This window comes from Fusarium tjaetaba (genome assembly GCF_013396195.1).
Source record: "Fusarium tjaetaba strain NRRL 66243 chromosome Unknown NRRL66243_c0000174, whole genome shotgun sequence".
Classification (NCBI taxonomy): Eukaryota; Fungi; Ascomycota; class Sordariomycetes; order Hypocreales; family Nectriaceae; genus Fusarium; species Fusarium tjaetaba.
Genome location: NW_023501370.1, coordinates 63,594 through 85,322, shown reverse-complemented (window position 1 = coordinate 85,322; position 21,729 = coordinate 63,594). Strand labels below are relative to the sequence as shown.

At 48.8% G+C, this 21,729-nt stretch overlaps 7 protein-coding genes across 7 annotated transcripts; 4 read left to right on the top strand and 3 right to left on the bottom strand.

The window, feature by feature from the left end:
• Positions 1-128: 128 nt before the first annotated feature.
• FTJAE_8207 (hormone-sensitive lipase) lies at positions 129-2,398 on the top strand (the record flags this gene model as incomplete). Its single annotated transcript, XM_037354999.1, has 2 exons — positions 129-220; positions 271-2,398. 2 exons carry the CDS (start codon positions 129-131, stop codon positions 2,396-2,398), a joined length of 2,220 nt encoding a protein of 739 aa, XP_037204723.1.
• A 3,282-nt stretch (positions 2,399-5,680) lies between these two features.
• FTJAE_8206 (glutamate decarboxylase) lies at positions 5,681-7,685 on the top strand (the record flags this gene model as incomplete). Its single annotated transcript, XM_037354998.1, has 4 exons — positions 5,681-6,111; positions 6,162-6,201; positions 6,355-7,581; positions 7,632-7,685. The coding sequence occupies 4 exons, from the start codon at positions 5,681-5,683 to the stop codon at positions 7,683-7,685; spliced, it is 1,752 nt and encodes a 583-aa protein (XP_037204722.1).
• A 348-nt stretch (positions 7,686-8,033) lies between these two features.
• On the bottom strand, positions 8,034-9,428 carry FTJAE_8205 (acetylornithine aminotransferase mitochondrial; the record flags this gene model as incomplete). The annotated part of the gene is made up of 2 exons (XM_037354997.1): positions 8,034-9,059; positions 9,114-9,428. 2 exons carry the CDS (start codon positions 9,426-9,428, stop codon positions 8,034-8,036), a joined length of 1,341 nt encoding a protein of 446 aa, XP_037204721.1.
• A 2,526-nt stretch (positions 9,429-11,954) lies between these two features.
• Positions 11,955-13,568, top strand: FTJAE_8204 (cholesterol 7-alpha-monooxygenase; the record flags this gene model as incomplete). The annotated part of the gene is made up of 2 exons (XM_037354996.1): positions 11,955-12,640; positions 12,689-13,568. The coding sequence occupies 2 exons, from the start codon at positions 11,955-11,957 to the stop codon at positions 13,566-13,568; spliced, it is 1,566 nt and encodes a 521-aa protein (XP_037204720.1).
• A 732-nt stretch (positions 13,569-14,300) lies between these two features.
• FTJAE_8203 (GPR1) lies at positions 14,301-15,375 on the bottom strand (the record flags this gene model as incomplete). Its single annotated transcript, XM_037354995.1, has 5 exons — positions 14,301-14,453; positions 14,501-14,685; positions 14,736-14,962; positions 15,016-15,105; positions 15,161-15,375. The coding sequence occupies 5 exons, from the start codon at positions 15,373-15,375 to the stop codon at positions 14,301-14,303; spliced, it is 870 nt and encodes a 289-aa protein (XP_037204719.1).
• A 2,269-nt stretch (positions 15,376-17,644) lies between these two features.
• Positions 17,645-18,382, top strand: FTJAE_8202 (uncharacterized protein; the record flags this gene model as incomplete). The annotated part of the gene is made up of 1 exon (XM_037354994.1): positions 17,645-18,382. The coding sequence occupies one exon, from the start codon at positions 17,645-17,647 to the stop codon at positions 18,380-18,382; it is 738 nt and encodes a 245-aa protein (XP_037204718.1).
• A 463-nt stretch (positions 18,383-18,845) lies between these two features.
• Positions 18,846-20,073, bottom strand: FTJAE_8201 (uncharacterized protein; the record flags this gene model as incomplete). The annotated part of the gene is made up of 4 exons (XM_037354993.1): positions 18,846-19,050; positions 19,093-19,207; positions 19,260-19,301; positions 19,587-20,073. 4 exons carry the CDS (start codon positions 20,071-20,073, stop codon positions 18,846-18,848), a joined length of 849 nt encoding a protein of 282 aa, XP_037204717.1.
• Between the last annotated feature and the right edge of the window lie 1,656 nt (positions 20,074-21,729).

Genomic DNA, 21,729 nt, shown 5'->3' with positions numbered 1-21,729 from the left:
AGGACCCTACGACACGACACGACAACATGTGTCTGCGCTCTAATTGATTTCCTTTGTCTCTCTGCTGACCTTGCATACTTCGTCGGCATTACCAAATAAAACATACACACAGACTTGGCCTACTCAGCATGATAGACCACGTCTTAGGACGGCCTTCGGTCAAGTCTCGACGACTTCAGGTCCTCGCTGTCTTGACTTTTTGGTCTGCCTATCTAGTGAAGTAAGTATTCCACCTCCTAATATGCACTCGGAGTACTAACGCACTTACAGAGGCCACAAACATGGTCCTCCCGGCGCTCAGTTGCTCTCGAGACTCTTTTCCAAGCGTCTGACAGCATGGCAAACCGTCGTGATAACGATGATCTATCTATACGCCGCCCGAAACTTCAGCACCCTAGTCGGACTCGCGAGCCCAGAGCCCCTGGCCAACATGTACGATGCAACATACTACCGAGCTACATGGGTCTTGACTGCGCTGGACGCTGGCTTCTGGACGGCCATGAAGATCAAGACAAAATGGCTGCGCGACATGGCGAGCATAGTCTTCTCGCTCTTCTACCTCGTCGCTGCTGAAAAGGCAGACGAAAAGGTCCGAAAGGTCCGGGGTATGATTACCGTTGAGCATCTGCGAGTGTCCTGGAATAAGGGCACATCGCCGTATTTGAGTTTCTTTCAAGGACTCATGCGTCCTCGTTTCATGCGATGGCCTCCAAGGCAGATACGAATTCCACGGCCCGCCGATAGCGACTACAAAGAGCCTGTGCTTGCGTGGCTGTACTATGATGGTCCTTTGTCAGATCTTCATCGTCACGATAGACTGATTCTCGATATCCCGGGTGGTGGGTTCGTTGCCATGGATCCTCGCTGTAACGATGACAAGCTGTTCTCATGGGCTGCCAAGTCAGCTCTGCCAATTCTGAGTCTCGATTATAAGAAGGCGCCTGAGTTCCCATATCCATATGCACTGAATGAGTGCTTCGATGTTTACAGAACTATTGTAAACACCAAGGGTCGATGCATAGGTCTACCTGGTACAGAAGTCCCTCGAATCATCGTCACTGGCGACAGCGCTGGAGGAAACCTGGCGGTTGCTTCAACATTGATGATCATGGAGACAAGACATTCGGCGTTCCGAAGACCAGGCCAAACCGAACTGCCAGCTCCTGACGGACTTGTGTGCTTCTATCCCGCTTTAGATATGAACATCGGCAACTGGATGACAGATGAGCAGATGTCTCTGATCAAAGACCGGAAGGCAAGGAAAACGAATAGAAGAATTATGCGACGCAAGAGCATGCAGTATAATGAGCTTGTGGGAACTCCTCATCACTCTGATGATGAGGAGGATGGATCACCACCACCGCATACCAAGTTGAGCGCTTTGACGACGACGGAGGCCTTAATTGCGGCATCTCAAGGACCTAGAAGCCCACACCCTGAGTTCTCTCATGTCGGCCCTCGCTCTCTGAGTTTCCCAAAGGATGCCTCTGAGACCATTGAGAAGAAGTCATCTCATCATTCTGAACCGATGAAGACGCGATTGGCTACTTCATCCATGATCTCTTACTTCAACGATCGAGTTCTTACGCCTGAAATGATGAGAGCCATGATTATTTTGTATATCGGTGCTCACAACCGACCCGATTTCAGCCAGGACTATCTTCTTAGCCCTGTGTTGGCACCCGAGGCCTTGCTCGTCGACTTTCCCAAGACATACTTCATGACTGGAGAGCGGGATCCTCTGGTCGATGATACGGTCATCTTTGCAGGACGACTTCGCCGTGCTAAAGAGGCTGCCTTTGTTCAGGAACAGTCGGAAAGAAATCAGAACGCTGAGTTCAATGATAGAGACGCAGCCGAGGTCATGTTGATCCCTGGAACATCTCATGGCTTCATGCAATTCCCAACTGTGTATCCTCCTGCTTGGCGACACTTTGAGAGATGCATCGATTGGTTCGACCAACTCTTCGACCACGCAGAAGTCATTCGCGTTCGCAAAGACAGACAAGCCCGAGCCGCGAGGTCCCAAACCAACGGCTTCGGAATCAACGGCGACGGTCGCCATCACATGCGCACCGAGTCCAGCGAAGAAGACCGACCCCTCGAGATCAGCATGACAAAGATGAACCAGCGACGCAGCTCCAACCAGACAACACCGCAGCAGAGTCCCGACCTCAACGGCGGGAGTGAAAGCGGCGACACGACGCCACGGGCGCACACCAACGGAGCGTCTTTATCAAACGGCGATAAGAACGCCAAGCGACGCAAGAGTGTGGGTCTCAGCAAGAGCAAGAATAGAAACAAGAGCCTTGTCAAGCTCAAGAGTTCTGATGATCTGCTGGGGAGACGTATGCAGGGACTTGCGAGCGGGTTGACGGGGATGGGCGATGACGACTAGAGAGTATCTGTGTGTACATACTACTGTGCAGCTCGGAAGGGACGGGATCTTGCATTGAGATGGATACTGCATGATGATGTGGGTTTTTGTCGCATAAAGCGAGATGAGTTGCATCGCGAGGTTGCATTTGCGTTGGTTTGTAAGTTGGAGTATACGATGAGGGCATATATGTTTTCTGTAGTTGATTCTTACGAAGATATGACTTGTTTGTAGATACACATAGGACACCCTTATTAGAATGTTTTTGTACAACTTGTAGGCTGGAGTGAGGTGTCATGAGGATCAAAACAAGACTAGAAGGGCTTGGTCAACGTTGGAAGCTACAGTGCATCGAATTTCTAGAAGACTGCCCAAAGTCAATGAGCATCGTCTCGAAATAGTAACGGGACAAAACGGATCGGCCAAGCCTGGATCGCGGATATTGAATCCCGGCGGACCGTCGCGCTGTGGGCCTGGTTAACGCGAGTTACTCCTGAGGCGCTGTGGCTGGAAGCATTGCTTTGAAGATAGATGTTGGTTGATGTTAATAATGAATAGTATGCAGTGTCATCGCTTATTCACTACTGCTGAACTGCACAAAGGTTCTCTAATCGCTGACAAGGTGGCCAACACAGCCTAATTTGCCTCCCAAGTGACATAAGAAAAGACTAACTGAATCAAGCAACAGCGTTGCTCGACAAAAGTGAAGCCATTCGAAGCATTGTCTGCGTCTAGAAGAAACAGGGCTCAAAAGGGGGCGGACGGACCGTGTCTGCGTCAGAGCTCTCAGTCTCGGTGAGCACAACACGCAACATATGACAGACCCCACGAAATTGGGCGGGAGTTGGGCCGATTGGATCAAGAGCAAGGATTCATTCAGCTTTTCAATCCGGGGACGTTGGGCTGTGAGGAATAAGAAAGAACACGCCACTTGCATGACTGAGGTCAGGTTACTTGGGGTGAGAAAGCAGCTCACGGAGAAACCGTACAAGGGGCTCCCTTCTTGGGGGATTACCGTATTCTTCACGGATAGAGAGGCATAAATGATACGTGTGTTTTTGAGGAGAGTTTTGTCGATCGTTTAGAAACTCGTAATGCTTACCAGTAGACGTGTGGTTTTCTAGGGTCTCGATGGCCTCATATGAAACGATACATGGTGGATAATGCTTAAGCAAAGACAAGACATGGTGAGCGAGTCCAGCCTCCTTGGCTGATCTCTCGGCATGATAGCCTAGAGTACTCGCTAATCAAGTACCTATAAGAGCCCGTTTCAACCTCAAGTCTCAGCCTCTGGGTAAAAAGAGAGAGTGAGAGAGTGAAGCATTTCATAACGGAACTCGGCCGTGGATGTGGGTCTGGAGGCCCGTCTCACCGGCCGGTAACCTCCGTGATTGGACCGCGCTTGTTGGCCGGGCTCCCGTCGCGACATTTCCCAGTCCATTCAGCCCTGTAAATATCAAGAGAAAGACTTTGACCATAAGGGTACACGGCGATGATGGAAAAGGAAAGGTAGAAGGATAGAAAAGATATTGCTAATAACCTGAGTTCTCGAATTTACCTGGTGAAATTGTGCCTTTCTATCGCTGAGAACAATATTGATGCCCGAGCAGGGGCTTACATGGTAATGCTGCAAGTCATTCCAGAGCCTTGTCCTCTATGAATTTCGACAATCTTCACTGAATGACGAGAATAGAATTCTTGTGGCCAAAATATGGGGTCAAACAGCATGAGGCCCAAGATATGTGTGCCCATAAGTAAGATCAAGAGACAATGGAGTGAGTTTGGGGGTTCAACGCCCGCAATACTATCCAACATCCATATCGAGATGAGGATAGCAATAGCTAGAGCATATCGTAAAACAGGGCACACCGACTTTACCTGGGGAAATACCATGCTACGTTGACTCACCTACATCGTCCCAGAACAGGCCCAACAAATAGGATCAAGTTCCCCCCCCAGGACCTGCACCCCAAAGAACTAGGATATCTGTCCGATCTGCTTTGCTTCAAAGAAAAAAACAGCGCAACCCCTTTCTCACGGAGACTGACCGTCTGTGTTTCGCAAAAAAGGGAACATCATCAGATGCTTCAACCCTGGCCCGGAGACCAGAACCCGAAAACCGCGTGTTATTTCTCTCGGCTTCACGTCACCGAATCGACACTGACCGAGTTACTCAATGTGGTAACAGGGGGGTTGCTGCAAGGTGAGCTGACCTTGACTATGACTGAGATAGTAGAAATCGTCGCTGGCTGGGTTACTTATTTTGGTCTACGTGAGGCCGCCCGCAAACAAAAGAACTTTGAAGAGTAAACAGGTAATTTTAATAAAGTCTATGAGGGATATATACAGCCAGCCAATGCTAGAGGCAGAACGGTAGGTGTCGGTGTAAGTCAAAGAAACGACGAGTATCACCGAAAAAAAGAAACAGGGGAGGGGATTAAGCGCAAAGGTGAGCGACCGAGAGCAATCGTCATCATCATGCCCCAATAATACAAAGGAGAAAGAAAAAAAAGCGGATGAAAACGGGGTCGTTGTTTTTGGGTATAGATCATGTAGTTGTCAGGTATCTTTCTGGCGTGTTTCTGGCCGCGTTGGTACAGAGAATAATACGATGCTGGGATCGGGATCATCAACAGGGCAGTGCTTGTAAAGGTTACAGAAGCCTCAGGTACCGGGCACGTTGGGCCTTTTGACCTTGGTTTATGGTGCGCGGGCTCCCGTTTGAGGTGCCGGATTTCCATGCTTGTAAATTTGGAGGCATTTATTTTATTCACGTCCTCATGAGAATTGTTTAAAAAGTCGGTGGCTCTGCCTCGACGAGAGTTCTTTTATTTTCCCTCGATTCCATTCGTATACTTTCTATTGCATTGCATCACTCATACATAACATAACCATCCATCTCATATATATCCATCCATATATCTGTCCCCCCTCATCTATCATAACAACTCTTGCATTACACGTCCTTTTCCCCCTTCGCGCTAAGGGACAGCTTCAGCTCTCAAACACCAGAAATTATTGCCGAGCTTCCCGTTCTACCCCCTCCACTGAACCTTCACGGCTGCGGCTTGCCGTCATCGTCACTGTAGCTCTAACCAACTAAAACGAGCACAACCAAAGACGCGCCACGCATACCAAACACTTGCTACACTATACGAAAGCAAGCAAGCAAGCAAGGAAAAGGAAAAACCGGCAGCTCCCGTTTTTCCCTTTTTGGCCTATTACATTACACTACATTAGACTTTGTGTGTGATATCTACTGCCTATATCAAGAGCTACCCCTCTTCCCCCAACTCTTTCATCATGAGTCTCGTACAACATTCTTCAAGTGAGGCTGCCTCACCTGTTCCCATCATCGAGACAGACGACCAAGGAAGACCCGTGAAATCAATAAGTACAAACGGTTACTTCCCCTCCAGCGGCCAACATCTTCCTTCTTCTGCCAACGGAACTGTTACGCCTTCGTTCATCGACAACATGTCTCATCTCTCTGTTGTCCGTGCGAGAGACGACTCTGACGCTGCGTCTGTCCGCTCCACGAGCTCTCGCACCTCGAGAAAGCCTCAGATGCAGCTTGCGAGCTACCAGGATGAGTTCACCACGAGCGTCTACGGCTCTCGCTTTGCGGGCATGGACCTCCCCAGGCATCATATGCCAGAGAACGAGATGCCCCGCGACATTGCGTATCGCATGATCAAGGATGATCTGAGTCTCGACAACAACCCCATGCTCAAGTAAGTTTCCATTACCTCCACTTGGATGATCCGAAAACAGCTGCTAACAGCTACTTCACTAGCTTGGCATCTTTTGTCACTACTTACATGGTACGTAATCAATCCATATCCGTCGTTTGCCAAGCCCGCCCACAGCGGAGACGAACCATTTCTTGGCTCTGGGGTGCTCTGTGCAACACCAGCACAGGCACTAAATTACCCCACCATCAAACCTCTGAATAGCTTCACTAACACCCATAACAGGAAGATGAGGCCGAAAAGCTCATGGCCGAGTCCTTCTCCAAGAACTTCATCGATTACGAGGAGTACCCTCAATCCGCCGACATTCAGAACCGCTGTGTCAACATGATCGGCGATCTCTTCCACGCGCCCCCCGGCGAATCAGTCGGTACATCCACTGTTGGTTCATCAGAAGCTATTATGCTTGCTGTCCTGGCCATGAAGAAGCGCTGGAAGAACCGCAGACAAGCTGAGGGAAAGAGCACCGAGCACCCCAACATTGTCATGTCATCTGCTGTGCAGGTCTGTTGGGAAAAGGCCACTCGATATTTCGAGATTGACGAGAAGCTCGTCTACTGCACTCCTGATCGATTCGTCATGGATCCTGATGAGGCTGTTGATCTGTGTGACGAGAACACCATTGGCATGTGTGCTATTCTCGGAACTACTTACACTGGCGAGTACGAGGATATCAAGGCCATCAACGACCTCCTCGTTGAGCGAAATCTCGACGTTCCTATTCACGTCGATGCTGCCAGTGGCGGTTTCGTCGCACCTTTCGTCGTCCCAGACCTAGAATGGGATTTCCGATGTGAAAAGGTCGTCTCCATCAACGTTTCCGGTCACAAGTACGGTCTTGTGTATCCTGGTGTTGGTTGGGTTATCTGGCGATCTCCCGAGTACCTCCCTCAAGAGCTCGTCTTCAACATCAACTACCTCGGAGCCGACCAATCCTCTTTCACTCTCAACTTCTCCAAGGGTGCATCGCAGGTTATTGGCCAGTACTACCAGCTCATCCGCCTCGGAAAGCATGGTTACCGTGCTATCATGAGCAACCTCACCCGTACTGCCGACTACCTGACAGAAACCCTTGAGAACTTGGGTTTCGTCATCATGTCAGAACGATCTGGAGCTGGTCTCCCCCTCGTTGCCTTCCGCTTCAAGACTGTTGAAGAGGGCGGTGATCCTGATCGCTACTACGACGAGTTTGCTCTCGCCCACCACCTCCGTTCTCGAGGCTGGGTCGTCCCCGCTTACACCATGGCTCCCAACTCTGGTGTCAAGATGTTGCGTGTTGTTGTCCGAGAGGACTTTACAAAGAGTCGATGTGACCAGCTCATCTGCGATGTCAAGCTGTGCCACGGTCTCCTCAAGGAGACGGATCAGGATTCTATCAAGAAGCGTGAGGAGTACATCAGGAATCACATTTCTGCCATGGGTCGTGGAAAGCATGCCCACCCTGTTTACAAGGTAAGTCATTTGCATTCTGTAACAATTGTTCATTCACTAACGCTTCTCAGGGCGAGTCGCATTCTCTTCAGGGCAAGACTGGCAAGACACATGCTATTTGCTAGATTTATATAGACGGACATAGGATATTGGGGATGTTTGGCGTTGAGCGTGTCATGATGTGCGTTTTATATACGGACACAGGCCATCAATTGATTTGAATCTACATTCTGAAATGTCTTCCCACATGACTCTGTAATTTCCAATCGCAACATGGCTATATCTCATTTAGTACCAAGTCCAATGACTCAATTGGCCCTTTCATTCCTATCCATAATTGACATTCGTCTTATCATATTTATGGCAATCGCAAAACGTAAATTAGTATATGGTATCTAGCCTTTTGTCTAGTCTCGCTCTCGTCTTAACATCAAACACTTTTAACCAGTAATCATAAACACGTAGCTCTATCTTTATCGAGTAGCGGCAATAGCAGCCTCCACAATATCCAGTCCCTGGTTAATCTCCTCATCCGTAACAGTCAGGCTCGGCACAAATCGCAATGTGTTGACGCCTGCACTGATAATGAGCAATCCTCGCTCACGGGCAGCCTTGATAATGGCTGTAGGATCCTCAGACAACTGCAGACCCAGGATCAGACCTCGTCCACGGACCTCTGTGACAAGATCGGGATATTGGCTCTGGAGCTTGGCGAAGCGCTTCTTGAAGATCTCGGACTTGGCGCGAACGTCGGCTTGGAGTTGCTTGTCGGAGAGACGGCCGACAATGTAGTGCGCCAGACGGCAGGCAAGAGGATTTCCGCCAAAGGTGGTGCCATGGTCACCGACCTTCATCTTATCAGACACATCCTGCGTAACAAGCACAGCACCAATAGGGAAACCATTTCCGAGAGCCTTGGCTGTTGTGAGGACATCGGGATGAGCCTCCTTGGGCAAGTTACCATGAGCCCAGAGAGTTCCTGTTCGGCCGAGACCAGACTGGATCTCGTCGTAGATAAGAACAGCGCCAACCTCACGGCATCGCTTCGCAAGCGCAACAAGGAACTCCTCAGTCGCAGGAGTAACACCACCCTCACCCTGGATAGGCTCAACAATAACACCGCATGTCTTCTCAGTGACCAAATCGTTGATTCCAGCAACATCGTTGTAGTTTCCCGTCTTGAAGCCAGGGACCATGGGTGAAAAGGGCTTCTGGTACTTGGGGTTCGGTGTCGCGGACAAGCTGCCCATAGTTCGGCCGTGGAAACCATTGTTGAACGAGACGATCTCAACTTTCTCGCCCGAGGGATCGACGACCTTTCCGGCTTTGCGGGCGAACTTGATAGCGGCTTCGTTGGCTTCGGAACCGGAGTTGCAGACGAAGACTGAGGCGGCGTTGTGCATGGCACCTGATTCGAGGGTTTTTTCGACGAGGAGTTTGGAGAGGGCGCCTGTCCATGGGTTGTAGTAGAGGTTCGAGGCGTGAACGAGAGTTTGAGCCTGAAATTGACCGTTAGAAACTTAATTACACCCTCTAAACTATAGTTTTCTTACCTGCTCGTTCAAGATTCGAGTAAACTCAGGATCGCAATGACCGAGACCATTGACAGCGATACCAGCCGTAAAGTCCAAGAACTTTCGGTCCTCAGCATCCCACAACCACGAGCCCTTGCCCTTGACGAACACAGGCGGAGGACGAGCATATGTGGCGACCATATAAGGCGCATGCTCGTTCACAATGGCAGCGCTCTTGGAATCGGCCGCGACGTCGGCATTCGGTAGCGAAGCGAATCCTCGGCGGACGATCCGAGGACGGGCGACGGCAGCGCAGGACGCCAATCGAGCTCGGAGGGGGAGTCGCATAGCCATCGCGATTGTGTATTATTAAATAAGAAGCGGATGGGAAAAAAAGAAGAGGAAATGCAAAGGTTGAGTGAGTGTAACTGCGTTTGGAGGGGAAAGAGAGAATATTTGTGATTCTTATCTTATCAATCGCCTCCGCTATCGCAGTTCGATTTTGACACTAAAAACTTTATTCGAGTCACTTCCCTGCCAAAAAAAGGATCCAATACGGAGTCGTTTTGACTCAATCAATGGAATCATATTTAATCCTTGTTAATTGCGATAAATTTATATTGAGAACCTCGAACGCGACCCCTTGTCGTGTCATCTTGCTACCCAGAGATCAATAATCTGGAAACTGAGTCACCGCATGAATACTCATCAAGAGGGTGAATGTGCATCTATCCTTCAGATGAAACTCTGAAGATCAGTCACACTTAATGACCTGGGTAAGTCTTGTAGCAAACGTATGATGCCCAGGTAGTTCTCTATAGCTGAGAGAACTAGTTTGCGTCACTGGGTAAAGTACAACACTCATCCAACACCCACGTCTTTCAAATCGCCTGCGCTACCTTCACACTGAAGCATTATAGTTACATAAGACGCAGAAGCTCACTTTGTGATAAGCTATTGCCAATAAATTGTACCCTGATGACAATCGGTCTGTGGTAGGTTTATTCTTGTGTAGTCGTGTAAACCTGTAGGCAATAAGTTGAGATGAACAATAGACACGACATGTCATCTTGGACTCTTGACTCTACCAATAAAGTGCGTTACTCTATTATTTCCCCAGGTAAGCAATTGAGAGGCATGTCTCAGACATATGCAGTTTGTCAATTGAGTCGTGTTTTGTCTTGAGGCGACTCCGATCACAACATTCCAACGCATGAAACATGAACATCCAACTGCATAGAATCTTACATACAGCTCGCAAACAATACAACGAATCATCTTTTCACCAAATGCAAGTCATAATAGAGAGGATATGATGCAATAGCCATTCCGCCCAGTTGATTCTTTAGCAGTATCCCGTCTCACAGACCAGCCAAACCCGACGCCAACACTCAACGGCATTCCAGCCCATATCCTATAATTAACGCCCGTTATACAACCTCGTCACTATATCCAATCAAGTCAAGAACCGTTGCGCAGCCATATACAAGTCCTCTTTCATGTGAGCGTAGATCCCTGGATCGTGCGCCGCTGGAGGAGTAAAGATTCACGCCACCGTTGGTCGCAGCCTTACCAATTCGTGTGATTAATCCTCCGTCGACGATCCCGATGAGTTGAGTGATACAAGCGTCACCTACCTAATCTACGCAAGATCCAATACCCGGAGTGTACTAATACCCGGAGTATAACGTAGAACAATATCCCCCCATCTGGTCAAATCATGGCGTCCAACACTCACACCGACTATACTTGGCGTTGTTCTCCTCGGCGCCCGAAGATCAGGCTGGAGCCACACTCGGCCGTACTCGCACCGATCCGAAAAAGCGATTTGTTTGCTGTAGATCTAGACTTCTGATGGCGATATATCTGCATGGGTTGAGGAGCAAAGAGGGTGTTGTGCAATTAGCCTATGACCCAAAGACTTGGAACTTGGAAACCTGAACGAAAGTGTCTAACAACAGAAAGGTTACACACAAACGGGGTCACTCGGAGATTCCAGAAACCGGTCTGTTGGCTCGTAGTCTGGGGCGTGATATACTTCAGCTTGTGTCTTTGGCCTTAGGTACAGAAGTCTATTAACAAAGCTACACACTTTAGACTTGCCGTCTCCTGAAGAACTACATACATTTAGCTTAGACGTTGGAAGTCAAATAAAGCGTAACGGTTATTACCATTGCACAGATAAACGTTTTTCTCACCGTATTGCCATGTTATCAGCACAAGTTGGTCCAACCCCAAATGCGTACGCCACCAACTCCTTTGCCCCCTATAATATGCGAGACATGACGACGTAATAAAAGGGCGTCAGAGAAGGCGGTACAAGGCTGGGCGACGCTGATGAACTATTGACAACTTCCAAGGCATCGCCGGATCTAGAATGTCTGTTGGGTTGTTCACAAGTGAGGGCATCGCCGTGTACACCCACTCCTGTGGAAAAGAGAACCAACTGCATATATGTCTTTCCAACAATATCGAACTCTATCTAGAATCCTGTGTAACGACAAACATGAAGATTCTTCGAGTTCATTGGGTATTTGAGTCTTTTTCTGGATACGTGTGGCTCGAAAATTCGCTAGATCGTGGTCTTGGGGGTATTATTCATGTGATAAGTGATGCAGCTGGGAATGTGATATGGCGAGCTTGCTAGTCCAGGCCTTTGGGCTTGTTCACAGCTGAGGTTGGTGGTGGAGAGATCTGTCGAGACCTGAAGTTGATCACGATGAAGGTGCTTGGAGTTGAGGAGAAGGTCTATCTTGAAGTTGTATAAGTGGAAGTGATGGCCAAACGAAAGAAGAGGTTCATCAGAGCAACTATCACATCATCTCTTACACAATTATCTCTCTCTTCTTAGACTATTGAATAGTGTTGATTCAACTCAACATGTCTTCCATCCTCCAATCTCAGGCCCTCTCTTCCCTCACCATCAACCTCATTCCCACCTTTATACTCTTCTCTTTGGCAGTCTACGTCCTTCCAGCACTGACTCATCGTCTTCTACAATTCCTCTCATCTCCAAGCTCCTTCAAGGAGAAGTCCTCCATCAATGACACCCCTTCCATCTCCAATCTCCCCCGCCTATCTGGCGTTGTTCCCTGGTTGGGCCATCTCTTTGGCCTGACCATTGACAGCACTCGGTACATCAACCGCCTGATCAAATCCACCACTGCACCAATCTTCACTATCAACATCCCCTTTGCACGAATCACTGTCTGTCATCCCAGAATGGACCGAGTCCTCTCCCGTCATGTCAATGACACTGGTCTCGCTCAAGTTCTTGTCTATGTTGGTCCCCGCCTCTTTGGTCTCAAGGACGAAACCATCAAGGCTGTCTTCGGCTACAACCCTCAGCCTCTGCACAAGCAAAAGTTTGGACACGCTGAGAACATTGTATCCCTCAATCAACGCTCCAGCAACAACATCAGAGATCGTGTGATGAAGATGCCAGAGACGAATGAAGTTCTCGTTGGACGTTGGGTGTTTGAGCTGGCCGTCTCTGCTACAGCGAGTGCAGTCTGGGGAGTTGCCAACCCCTGGAGTATGGATCAAGACTTTTCTAACGAGTTCATGTAAGTTCTACCCAATTGAATATGACAGGAAATACTAACAAACTTTAGGAAACTCAGCGAGACATTCGATACTCTTGGACGGCCCTTCGCTTGGCTTACAGCAAACTCAGCCTGGAACTCTCGCAAGTACCTCCTCACCAGACTTCGCGAATTCCATCTCGAGCACCGCGAAGCTCGTATGAGAACCACCGCCCACAGCATCAACGTCGTGGCCCACAGTGATCCCAACTGGGAGAATAACCCAGACTACTACCACATTGAGATGGTCTCAGCTCTAGGCCTCCTCGCAACCACTAGCACTCTTGCAGTCTGGCTCACACGCCACTTGCTGACGGACCCAGAGTTGATGAAGGTCATTCTAGACGAGGTGCAACAGCTCAAACACGTTGAAGGGGAAGACAAGCCGCGCCTCGACTTTGTCAATGTTCGTTCTGAGTGCCCCTGGCTCATGGCATCTTGGTACGAGACTCTCCGCCTTCACATGACAGGAGTCGCTCGAATCGCTCGTCACGATGTCATGCTCAACCTCCCCGACTCAGATCCAATTGCCGTTCCTCAAGGAGAGATCTTCATGCTTCCAATGTGTGCATCCAACTTGGACGTCGACAACTGGGGCCCTGATGCCGCGACTTTCAGAGCTTCTCGTTTCATCGATAAAACGGGCGAAGTCTCTGGAAGTGCCGTTCGCAAGGTCAGAGCTTTTGGAGTTGCGGGCAATATGTGTCCTGGTCGCGTGTTTGGCACTGATATCGTCTTTTCTGTTGTTGCTACTATGCTTCGAACTTTTGACATTGAGGCAGCTCCTGGTGAGGAGTTTAGAGTGCCAACTCTACGGGGGGGATTCAACGTTGGGTTTGAGAGGTACGGGGATGATGTCAAGGTGCTTCTCAGAAAGAAAGGTGTCGCTGAAGAAGTGTTGGATTTGTAGTGAAAGGGCTGGAACCAAGAAGCAGTCCCCAAATATGAGTCACGAATTTGGGATTACAGGAGTTTAAGTGATATCTCTCAATATATTATGATCTTTAAATTATCTTGCTATTCGTCTTGATTAACAATGTGCCCTCAATCTAGCATCCTGCCACCTTTTTACCTGTAGCCTAAGAACGACATTGTCGAGTACTCATATTTTCGAAGAAGACATGTTGGAGAAATTACATAAGACACGACAAGGCTCCCGTAATGTCTTTCTAAAGCTCAGTGGCCATTATAGTATTAAATATGACATTAGTGTATGTCTGCTCCTTGTATCGCTTCTAGTTCTTATTGTAGCACACGGCGACTTGGGGTGGAAGATGAAGGAGATCTACGGACTCAACAAACTCAACTCAGTGACACTCTCGCTCTCCCCAAGTGCGAGTGGACTTTTGCAGGAAGTTTAATAACCAGGGTTGCTTTTCAAAGCGAATGATTAAGGTGGTGCAGCGGTTTGGGAAATGTCCCTGGTATTCACTATCTTTTCCGCTAATAAAGCAACTAGATCCCTTGGTTGTAACCAATAACTGAATAAAGTTCGAATCTCAAGGTCCGAACGTCGGACAAGAAGCCGCCCATTTCCAATTGTTGGATGATTCAACGCCATCACCAACGCCAGTAAGGAGATGCCCCGATGTGCGTATCATCCTTACAACCCCTTTTCCATATTAATCCCATCATATCCAGCTTAAGCACGACGAGCCTTCTCGCTGTGTCCCTTGATGACAGTGGACAAGTCGCCAACGGGGATTTGGATGGGGAAGTCGACGATGGCGAAGAGGACAGCGACGAGGATGTACCAGCCAGACATGCATGTAACGAATCCAAAGGCACCACCAGCCTGTGACAAGTTAGTAAGAGGTAAGTATAGTGTAGGAGGAGACATACCACAAGGAGCTTTTGAGCGAGCTTGGCGTTTCCAGTGAAGTCATCGGCCAGAGCCCAAAAAGCAGCAGTGATCATCAAGAAGCAGAAGGTCAAGCTGAAGAAGATCATGACGAAGACGACGTTGGTTCGGAAAGCGCAGATGAGGAAGATGAAGGACAAGAGGCCCATGAAGAGCAACCAGAAAGCTGTGTATCGTTAGCAAAAGATCATCATCCTGCATATTGTATAGACTCACCAAGACTGGCGTTGAAACCTCGAGTAGCAAGACCCTCAGCAGAGGATGTGGCATCGGCGGGAGCATAAGAGGCGTAGGCAGCGAAGGAAGGGATGAGAGTGCCACCGTAAGAGAACCAGAAACCACCGAAGGAGCAGAAGACGCAGGCTGGGAAACTGTTGCCGAGGACCCATTCGAGAATACCACCGATGATCATGAGAAGACCGCCCATGAAGACGTAGACGGCGCTGGTGCTGTTGTTAGACGCGTTCAAAAAGGGTGTTAGGGGATGAAGACATACTTTGAGGCAGCACCACTGCCACCAGCGCCTCGCCAGCCCATGAGATCGCAAGTCAAAGGCGTGAAAGCGAGGAGGAAACCAACAAGAGCACTACAATAGTTGTCAGCAATCGATATCACTGTCAATGGAGATGAAGTCGGCATACATTGGTGTAGGGTTTCCAAATGTCTGTCGAAGGTCTCCCTTGACCTTGTTCATAGGCGAAAGGTAAAGCTTCTCAAACAACTCGGGGCTCATCTGAACACTCTGAGCAGTTCGCAACCTGTTCAGACTCTCCAGGCGCTGGGCCTCAGGGTCGAAGCCATTGAGACCATCGTGCTTCTCGTTGAATTGCTCGCTGTGTTCGGTGGTAGCGGCCATGATGGTGATTTCGTCCAGGATGGGAGATTGTTGGGGAGGGACTGATCTTTCTTAGTGAAAAGGAGAAGAGTCGCAATGGGTATATAGAATCGAAATCAGTTTATGGGGTAGTGAAGAGGAGAGAGAGACAACAGAGTCAATGCAGATGCAGGGACAGGGACGGACTTATATCAGGCCATAGCTCCCCTAATATATATAAATTGCAAGCCAATACGGAGACATAAGCTCAAAAGCCAAGCCTGGCTCCCCCAGATTGGCACGGAACAGGGGCGCCACCCTTTGATCCGGCCCCATGTTGCATCTTTGGTTCATGTTGCTTTTGTTTTTGCTTCCCCAGGTCCTGTATGGTCTGTTCATTCAGTTGCAGATCTCCACCACTAGGAGGAGAGGAACAACAACGGCATCTAAGCACCAGGAAAGATCAGCCCGCCTGTCCGTCTAGAAGCACGAGCAAGTCTTGGGTTTTGGTTGGCGTTGGCGCCGTGTCATCCGAGTCAAGGCATGTCTTCGATTCATCAAAGCCACAGCAGGGTTGGAGAAGGAGGAGGCCTAACTATCCGATTCGACGAGTTTTGGTCTCAGTCTAACCTCTCGCAGCCTAAAGGAGTGTAGCATCCTACCCCAGCTTGGCGTTGCGCGGTTGCGTTTGTTCGTTGCGGGGGAGGAATTTAGATTGGCAGCGCTAAGACCTTGAGTTGGAGTTCACAGTTTCTCTCTACTAACCCCAGATGCCACCATCTCCACACGATCCCTTCGCCCGGCTGAGGGAGACAGGGACTAGGGAGGGAGCAGCCTCACCGTTGATGCATTCTGTGCGGGGGGGGATTCTTTTTGGGGGAGAGTGAATGTTCTACGCGTATCAATTGCTAGTTGAGGATAGTCTAGATCGAGAGGCAAGATTGACTTTTGGGTTATTCTCCGGCCAGCTGAGGTGCTGTGAGGGGAAGATTTGGTGACTTATACAGGATATAGGAGAAACAGCACAACAGGCAGAATAGATGACTTACAAAACTGTAGTCTGGGGAAAGGATCGAAATTACCCAACGAATGTGTTTATCATGGATACGTATCAGAGATCACCGGGGCCCCGGACTGGTACTACCTCCGTGCATCTTAGAGTTGGTGGTCTAAGAAGCAGAACTTCGGATCCGCTGCCAGATGAGTGGATATCACTATACAATGGATTGGATGTACATGAGATTTACGGAGGAGGCCTATAAGGTTACGGCAGTGGTGTAGGGGCAACGTGGCAGGGTACGTATAAGTCAGTGTCTTGGGACAAGAAGCTTTTTGTTGATGGGTCGATTATGATGCGTTTCAGTTTAGTTGGGCTGACAGAGGGGATAGAGACGACAAGACCAGCTGTTGAGAGCGTTTAGTCTCTGTATGGCTGCATAATAATAATAGTTGGTTACATGTTGGAACGGTCGTTGACTGACTCGAGAAATGCAACCCTCGTCTCCAATTCAGTATCTGATGGACTATATCTCTGCTCACAGTGAATCGAAGAGCATCTCATCAGTCAAAGCACACTTCAGCTTTGACTGTCACCTGATCCCACTCTCAATACAAAAGTGCATCGATCGTCACGTCCAAGGCCAAGAACGTCGAGAGTGTGAACAACTCCCTTTTCCCTTTTCCCCATTGCCCCAGATTCTGCCCCTGCAACGCCCTGAGATGAGGGGAAACAATGGTTGACTGCGGCTCCGTGGTTTAGTATCACGCTAAATCGCGGTTCCGCCTTTTAGTGCTCTCGCTAAGAATACGGCACATGCAGTGCAGTATTTCCGGGGTTAACGGAAGAACAAAAGACCGAGACTCAACAATCTCATTGGTCAGTGAATTCACGCCGTCATTGATGGTATTTGGCCCACGAGTTCCATGTTATCAACTCGACTCGATCATGATGATTTACACATTCAATCGCCGTTTTATAACCTCATCGTGATTATAAGACTCAATAGCTTTGTGTCCTGATAAAAGGGCTCATCATTATCGATAAATGATCCATCATGGCTTGCTCTGGTCCCTGACGTCTTTGCTGTTTGTGGTATTGACTTACACGTCTATGCTGTCATCATGAGTAGCCCATATGTCATGACTGTATCAACGACGTCACAGACAAGACAGTAGAAAAAAAACAGAGGAGAGAAATCCATTCTCTTAACCAAACATTGTCCAATTGATCACATTTGACCTCCAACTATTACTCTACAAACACCAATTCTAAACACTCTAACATCACTCACTCCCTAAAAATACCATCAAAATGAAGGCAGTTTTCGGTGCTGGCCAACAAGGTTCCGCTGCAGTTCCCATTATCTCAGGCGTAGCAGCTCTCGGTGCAGGTGTCTACTACCTAGGCAGATCCAAGCCCGAAACCACGCCTGAGCAAGATCGCAGGGGTCGCGCGGAGGCCAAAAAGGCCGAAGGGCTCAGCGGCGCCGGCATTGGAGGAAATGCCGTCACGGGCGGCCACGAGCTTAGCCACGCCAACTCGAACCGCAAAGAGGGCACCACAGCACCTCCCGAGAGGCTCCCCAGCGGTGGAGTCGGCGGTGGAGTTGGCGCTGGCGGCTCCAACGTTCGAACTTCAGTTGAGATGTCTGCCAAGGACCAGCCCGGTACGTCGAGCACTTCTCACGGCAGTGGAATGCTGCAGGGCTTGTTTGGCACCGGAGGACCCAAAGCTGGTGATGGGTCTGGAAAGGAGGCCAAGGATACGAGAGTGGCTAGCAACTACGACGGCATGCCAACCAAGAGAGACGCGACGAAGCACGACCAACACCAGCCTAGAGTGGACAAATCAGGTGGCGGCGACGACAGCAATAGCAAGGGTGGCAGCAGCAAGAATAGCAATGACCGATCAGCTAGCCAGTCCCTCCAGGGCGCCTTTGGACAGGGAGGAGGTAATGTCGCTGAGCGCGGTGATCAGAGCCAAGGGTTCCGTGATCCCCGAGTTGCGAGCAATCACACCGAGACGACGACCAAGAAGCATGCCAACTAGGAGGACAGAAAACCAAGTCGTAATAGCAGGAGTTTCTTAAAAAATGAGCAAGTTTTACCGAGTTGCCTCGTCGACATAATCTCCTGAAAGTCAAGGATGTCAAATCTAGAATCATCTCGTGAAACAAGCACGTTTAGTGAGACCTAGCAACGCCATGATATTGTGCCTAGCAACATAATCCAATCTCCCGTGAGCGCATGGTTGAGTTGTTGAGCTGAAGTGACCTGCATTGCATAGCCAAGCCATTCCCCATAATCTTGCAAGATCCATGTCCCAAGAAGATCAACGAAACATTACTAGATCAGATGCGATCTCATGTGAAAATGGAGAAAGAGAGAAAAAAGAAAGGAGTGACTGCAACTTCAGTGACCAATCGAATAGTGTCACCGCCACGCCCTCCGTGTCTCCGGATCTACCCCAGATTGCAAGTCCCGTTTCCCCAGACCATCCACCATCTGACGTGTCAAACCTGAGTGTTCTGTCTAGAGAACCACCATTTCCCCGGGAACTTTTGCTCAATACTCGGTGGGTACGTCCAGAAGATGAGAAACGCAGTGACTTTGTTGAGGATCTGAGCTGGCTTTGATTGATTTGGCATGTAGCGGCGCCAGAGCTTGTATTCGGAGACAAGGAGAGTGTTTCCAAGGACGTTGATGAAACGAAATAACCTGTTCTGTTAGTGTGATTCCTTTGTAGGCTTGTAGACTTACATGTTGCAAGCAATGAAAAAGATTGTTGCAATGTCTGCTGCTCGAACTCCCTCAGTTCCTTTCCCCATGGTCCTGACAACACCCGTAAGGGGCGGTATCCAAAGCCCAAAAATGCCTATTTCCAGGAGTAAAGACCAGTGATAAGTCCTTAGCTCTGAGCCCCTTACCATACTCAAGCAAAACACCCAGCATGCCATGAGAAAGTTGACCTATGCTCGTCAGCACAACACTCTATCCTCATACTCACTCACTTACCACTGTAGGTCCAAGAACCAGCTTCTCCTTTTTATAATGCTTCCAACACAACGACGCTGCTGTTATGGTAATCGTACACTGCGCACACCCAACCAAAAAGTAGTACAGCAGTATCATCCGATATCGCCTATAGCACACACGATGGAACTCGTACTCTTTCCACGCCGCATCCGACGTAACAGGAAATCCACAGTATCGACATACACAAACCGTCGCAAACGTCCCGAGGGTATACATACGTCCCACGACAAAACCGCCTCGTGAAGAAACACAGTCGAGACATTCGTTGGCCAGAGGGTATCTCGCGTCAGACTCATCGGCATGGATGAGATGATCTCCCATGGCGTCGTAGCGAAGACAGCGAAAGCATGTTGAGAGGAGTTCGAGTTTTATGCTGGGGAAGACTTCGCGGATGAAAGGCTTATTGATTGTGTATCGAAGGAGACGACATGTTCGTCGTAGAGACTCGACCTCGCCGAATGTGAGATGCTGTAGGATCATAAGTTGGAGTTCTGCTGGGAGTCGAAGAAGTTCATTCTCGGTATTGACTGCGATCAAGCTGTTGTCGTCCTTTGATTTTTGGTGGATTAGTTGCAACGCCGCCTTCTTCTGAATGTCCTCCTCATCACCACTTATCGAAGCCGCCTTCGGGTTATCATCATCGACACGCACAGCCTCACCGCAGAACTGCTGTCGCAAGTGATCGAACGCTCTCACAGAAATCATTTCAACTCAAGTTTCCGCATCGCCAATTCCTATGATGAATGTTCCAAGAGCTACTTTCCTACGAAGAACCTTACAGCATCTACATACACACGTATGACTCTCGTCCTCTATCAACTCTCGTCAGATCCAACCCATCTTTCGGATATACGCTGACGATGATGGGTAGTTCTGACACTAAGCTCGAATATTACTCATGAAGGAATGTCAGATAAGCAGAGCTCGGATTCTCCAACACAGTCAGCAGACGTGCTTACTGTCGTTAACACCATCACTCATACTGTTCAAAGAGCTTAATACTTTATTTTATCCAACATACTTGGGCTTTTGCCGAGTGATACTTATTTTAGTGCTGAGTAACACTCTTCTTCGTGGTGTTGGCCCAGATTAGTTGGTAGATGCTGGTTGGCTTAGAAGAGACTTGGTCTGCTTCGGAGAGGCACAGCATGGCCATTGTCATCCCAGCATTGTCTACTCGCTTTGAAACATCATTCTATGAGCTACAGGATGAATATATATCTTGGCGATCATGACCAGCACTGCAGTGTGCGCCTTAGCCAGGCACTGAACGATATCCTCTATCCACAAACGTGAGGTATTGAGACGCGACAACGTTCATATTCCGCGTTTTTCGCTCCAATGCAAATGCTTCCCTCAAAAGATGTTCTTCTGGGTCTCAATAGCCAACCTGCTATGTGTCACTCGGTAAGTTGGCGTGTGTCGTGAGTTCGAGGAGCAACGCTTCCGTAGATTATTTCGTTTCCACCTGTGAAATCAACAACCAGATCTTTACGATCAGCAAAATGGAAATACGATGCGCAAGCTCACAATAACATGACTTCAGATTCAATAGATTAGTTTTGCAGCATATACAAAGCATACAGCGGAGGTCGACAGGCGAGAATGTGTCAGTCTAGGGTATGTATGTATCAAGGAAAGTTGACAGCAACAACTGTCCGCTGCACATTTCCGTGTCGTATTTGGTAATGCGGCATCTATTAAAGTGTTTAAATGACTGAAATATTTCTAGAATTCAGTTTGGTCGGAGAAACGTCGCAAAGCCCCAAGTAGTCTCGAGTGTAGGGACTCACTGGTGTCCAAAGCCAGAGCAACATTAGATGACAAGATCGCCAATACTGGAAAGTGTTAGACCAGATAAAAACCGATTACATCTTGAATTGAGTTGCGTACCGTAGTTCATCATGTGTACCTAGTATGAGATACACACTTACCTAGTGTAGTTGCCTTCTTACTTACACCAGCTCCAACCAACACAACCAACGAGGATAATAGAATATACCCTTCAGTACCAAGCACCACAATTCTGATCTCAGCAGTTTATAGGCTGTGTAGTTCAAGTATAATACCAGAACCGTGGGTTGAAAAGAATAAGGGGATCAGTCTTGATTCCCAGAGTCACGTCTTCTGGTTATTGATGGACTCGCGCGACCTCGAATTAAGAACACGACGAAGACCTGCATAGGCATATAAGGCACCTATGAGATATCACTCTACCGGACACACTCATTCAGCTCGAAGCGTTGGGTAATTTCAGCTCCAGCAATCCGGCTGCGACAAGATTCGTTCAAGTTAGCAAGTCCCTCCCCGGAGGAGATATTGGTACCATCCTTAGCAACGAGGTATGTTCCATCCTTCAAC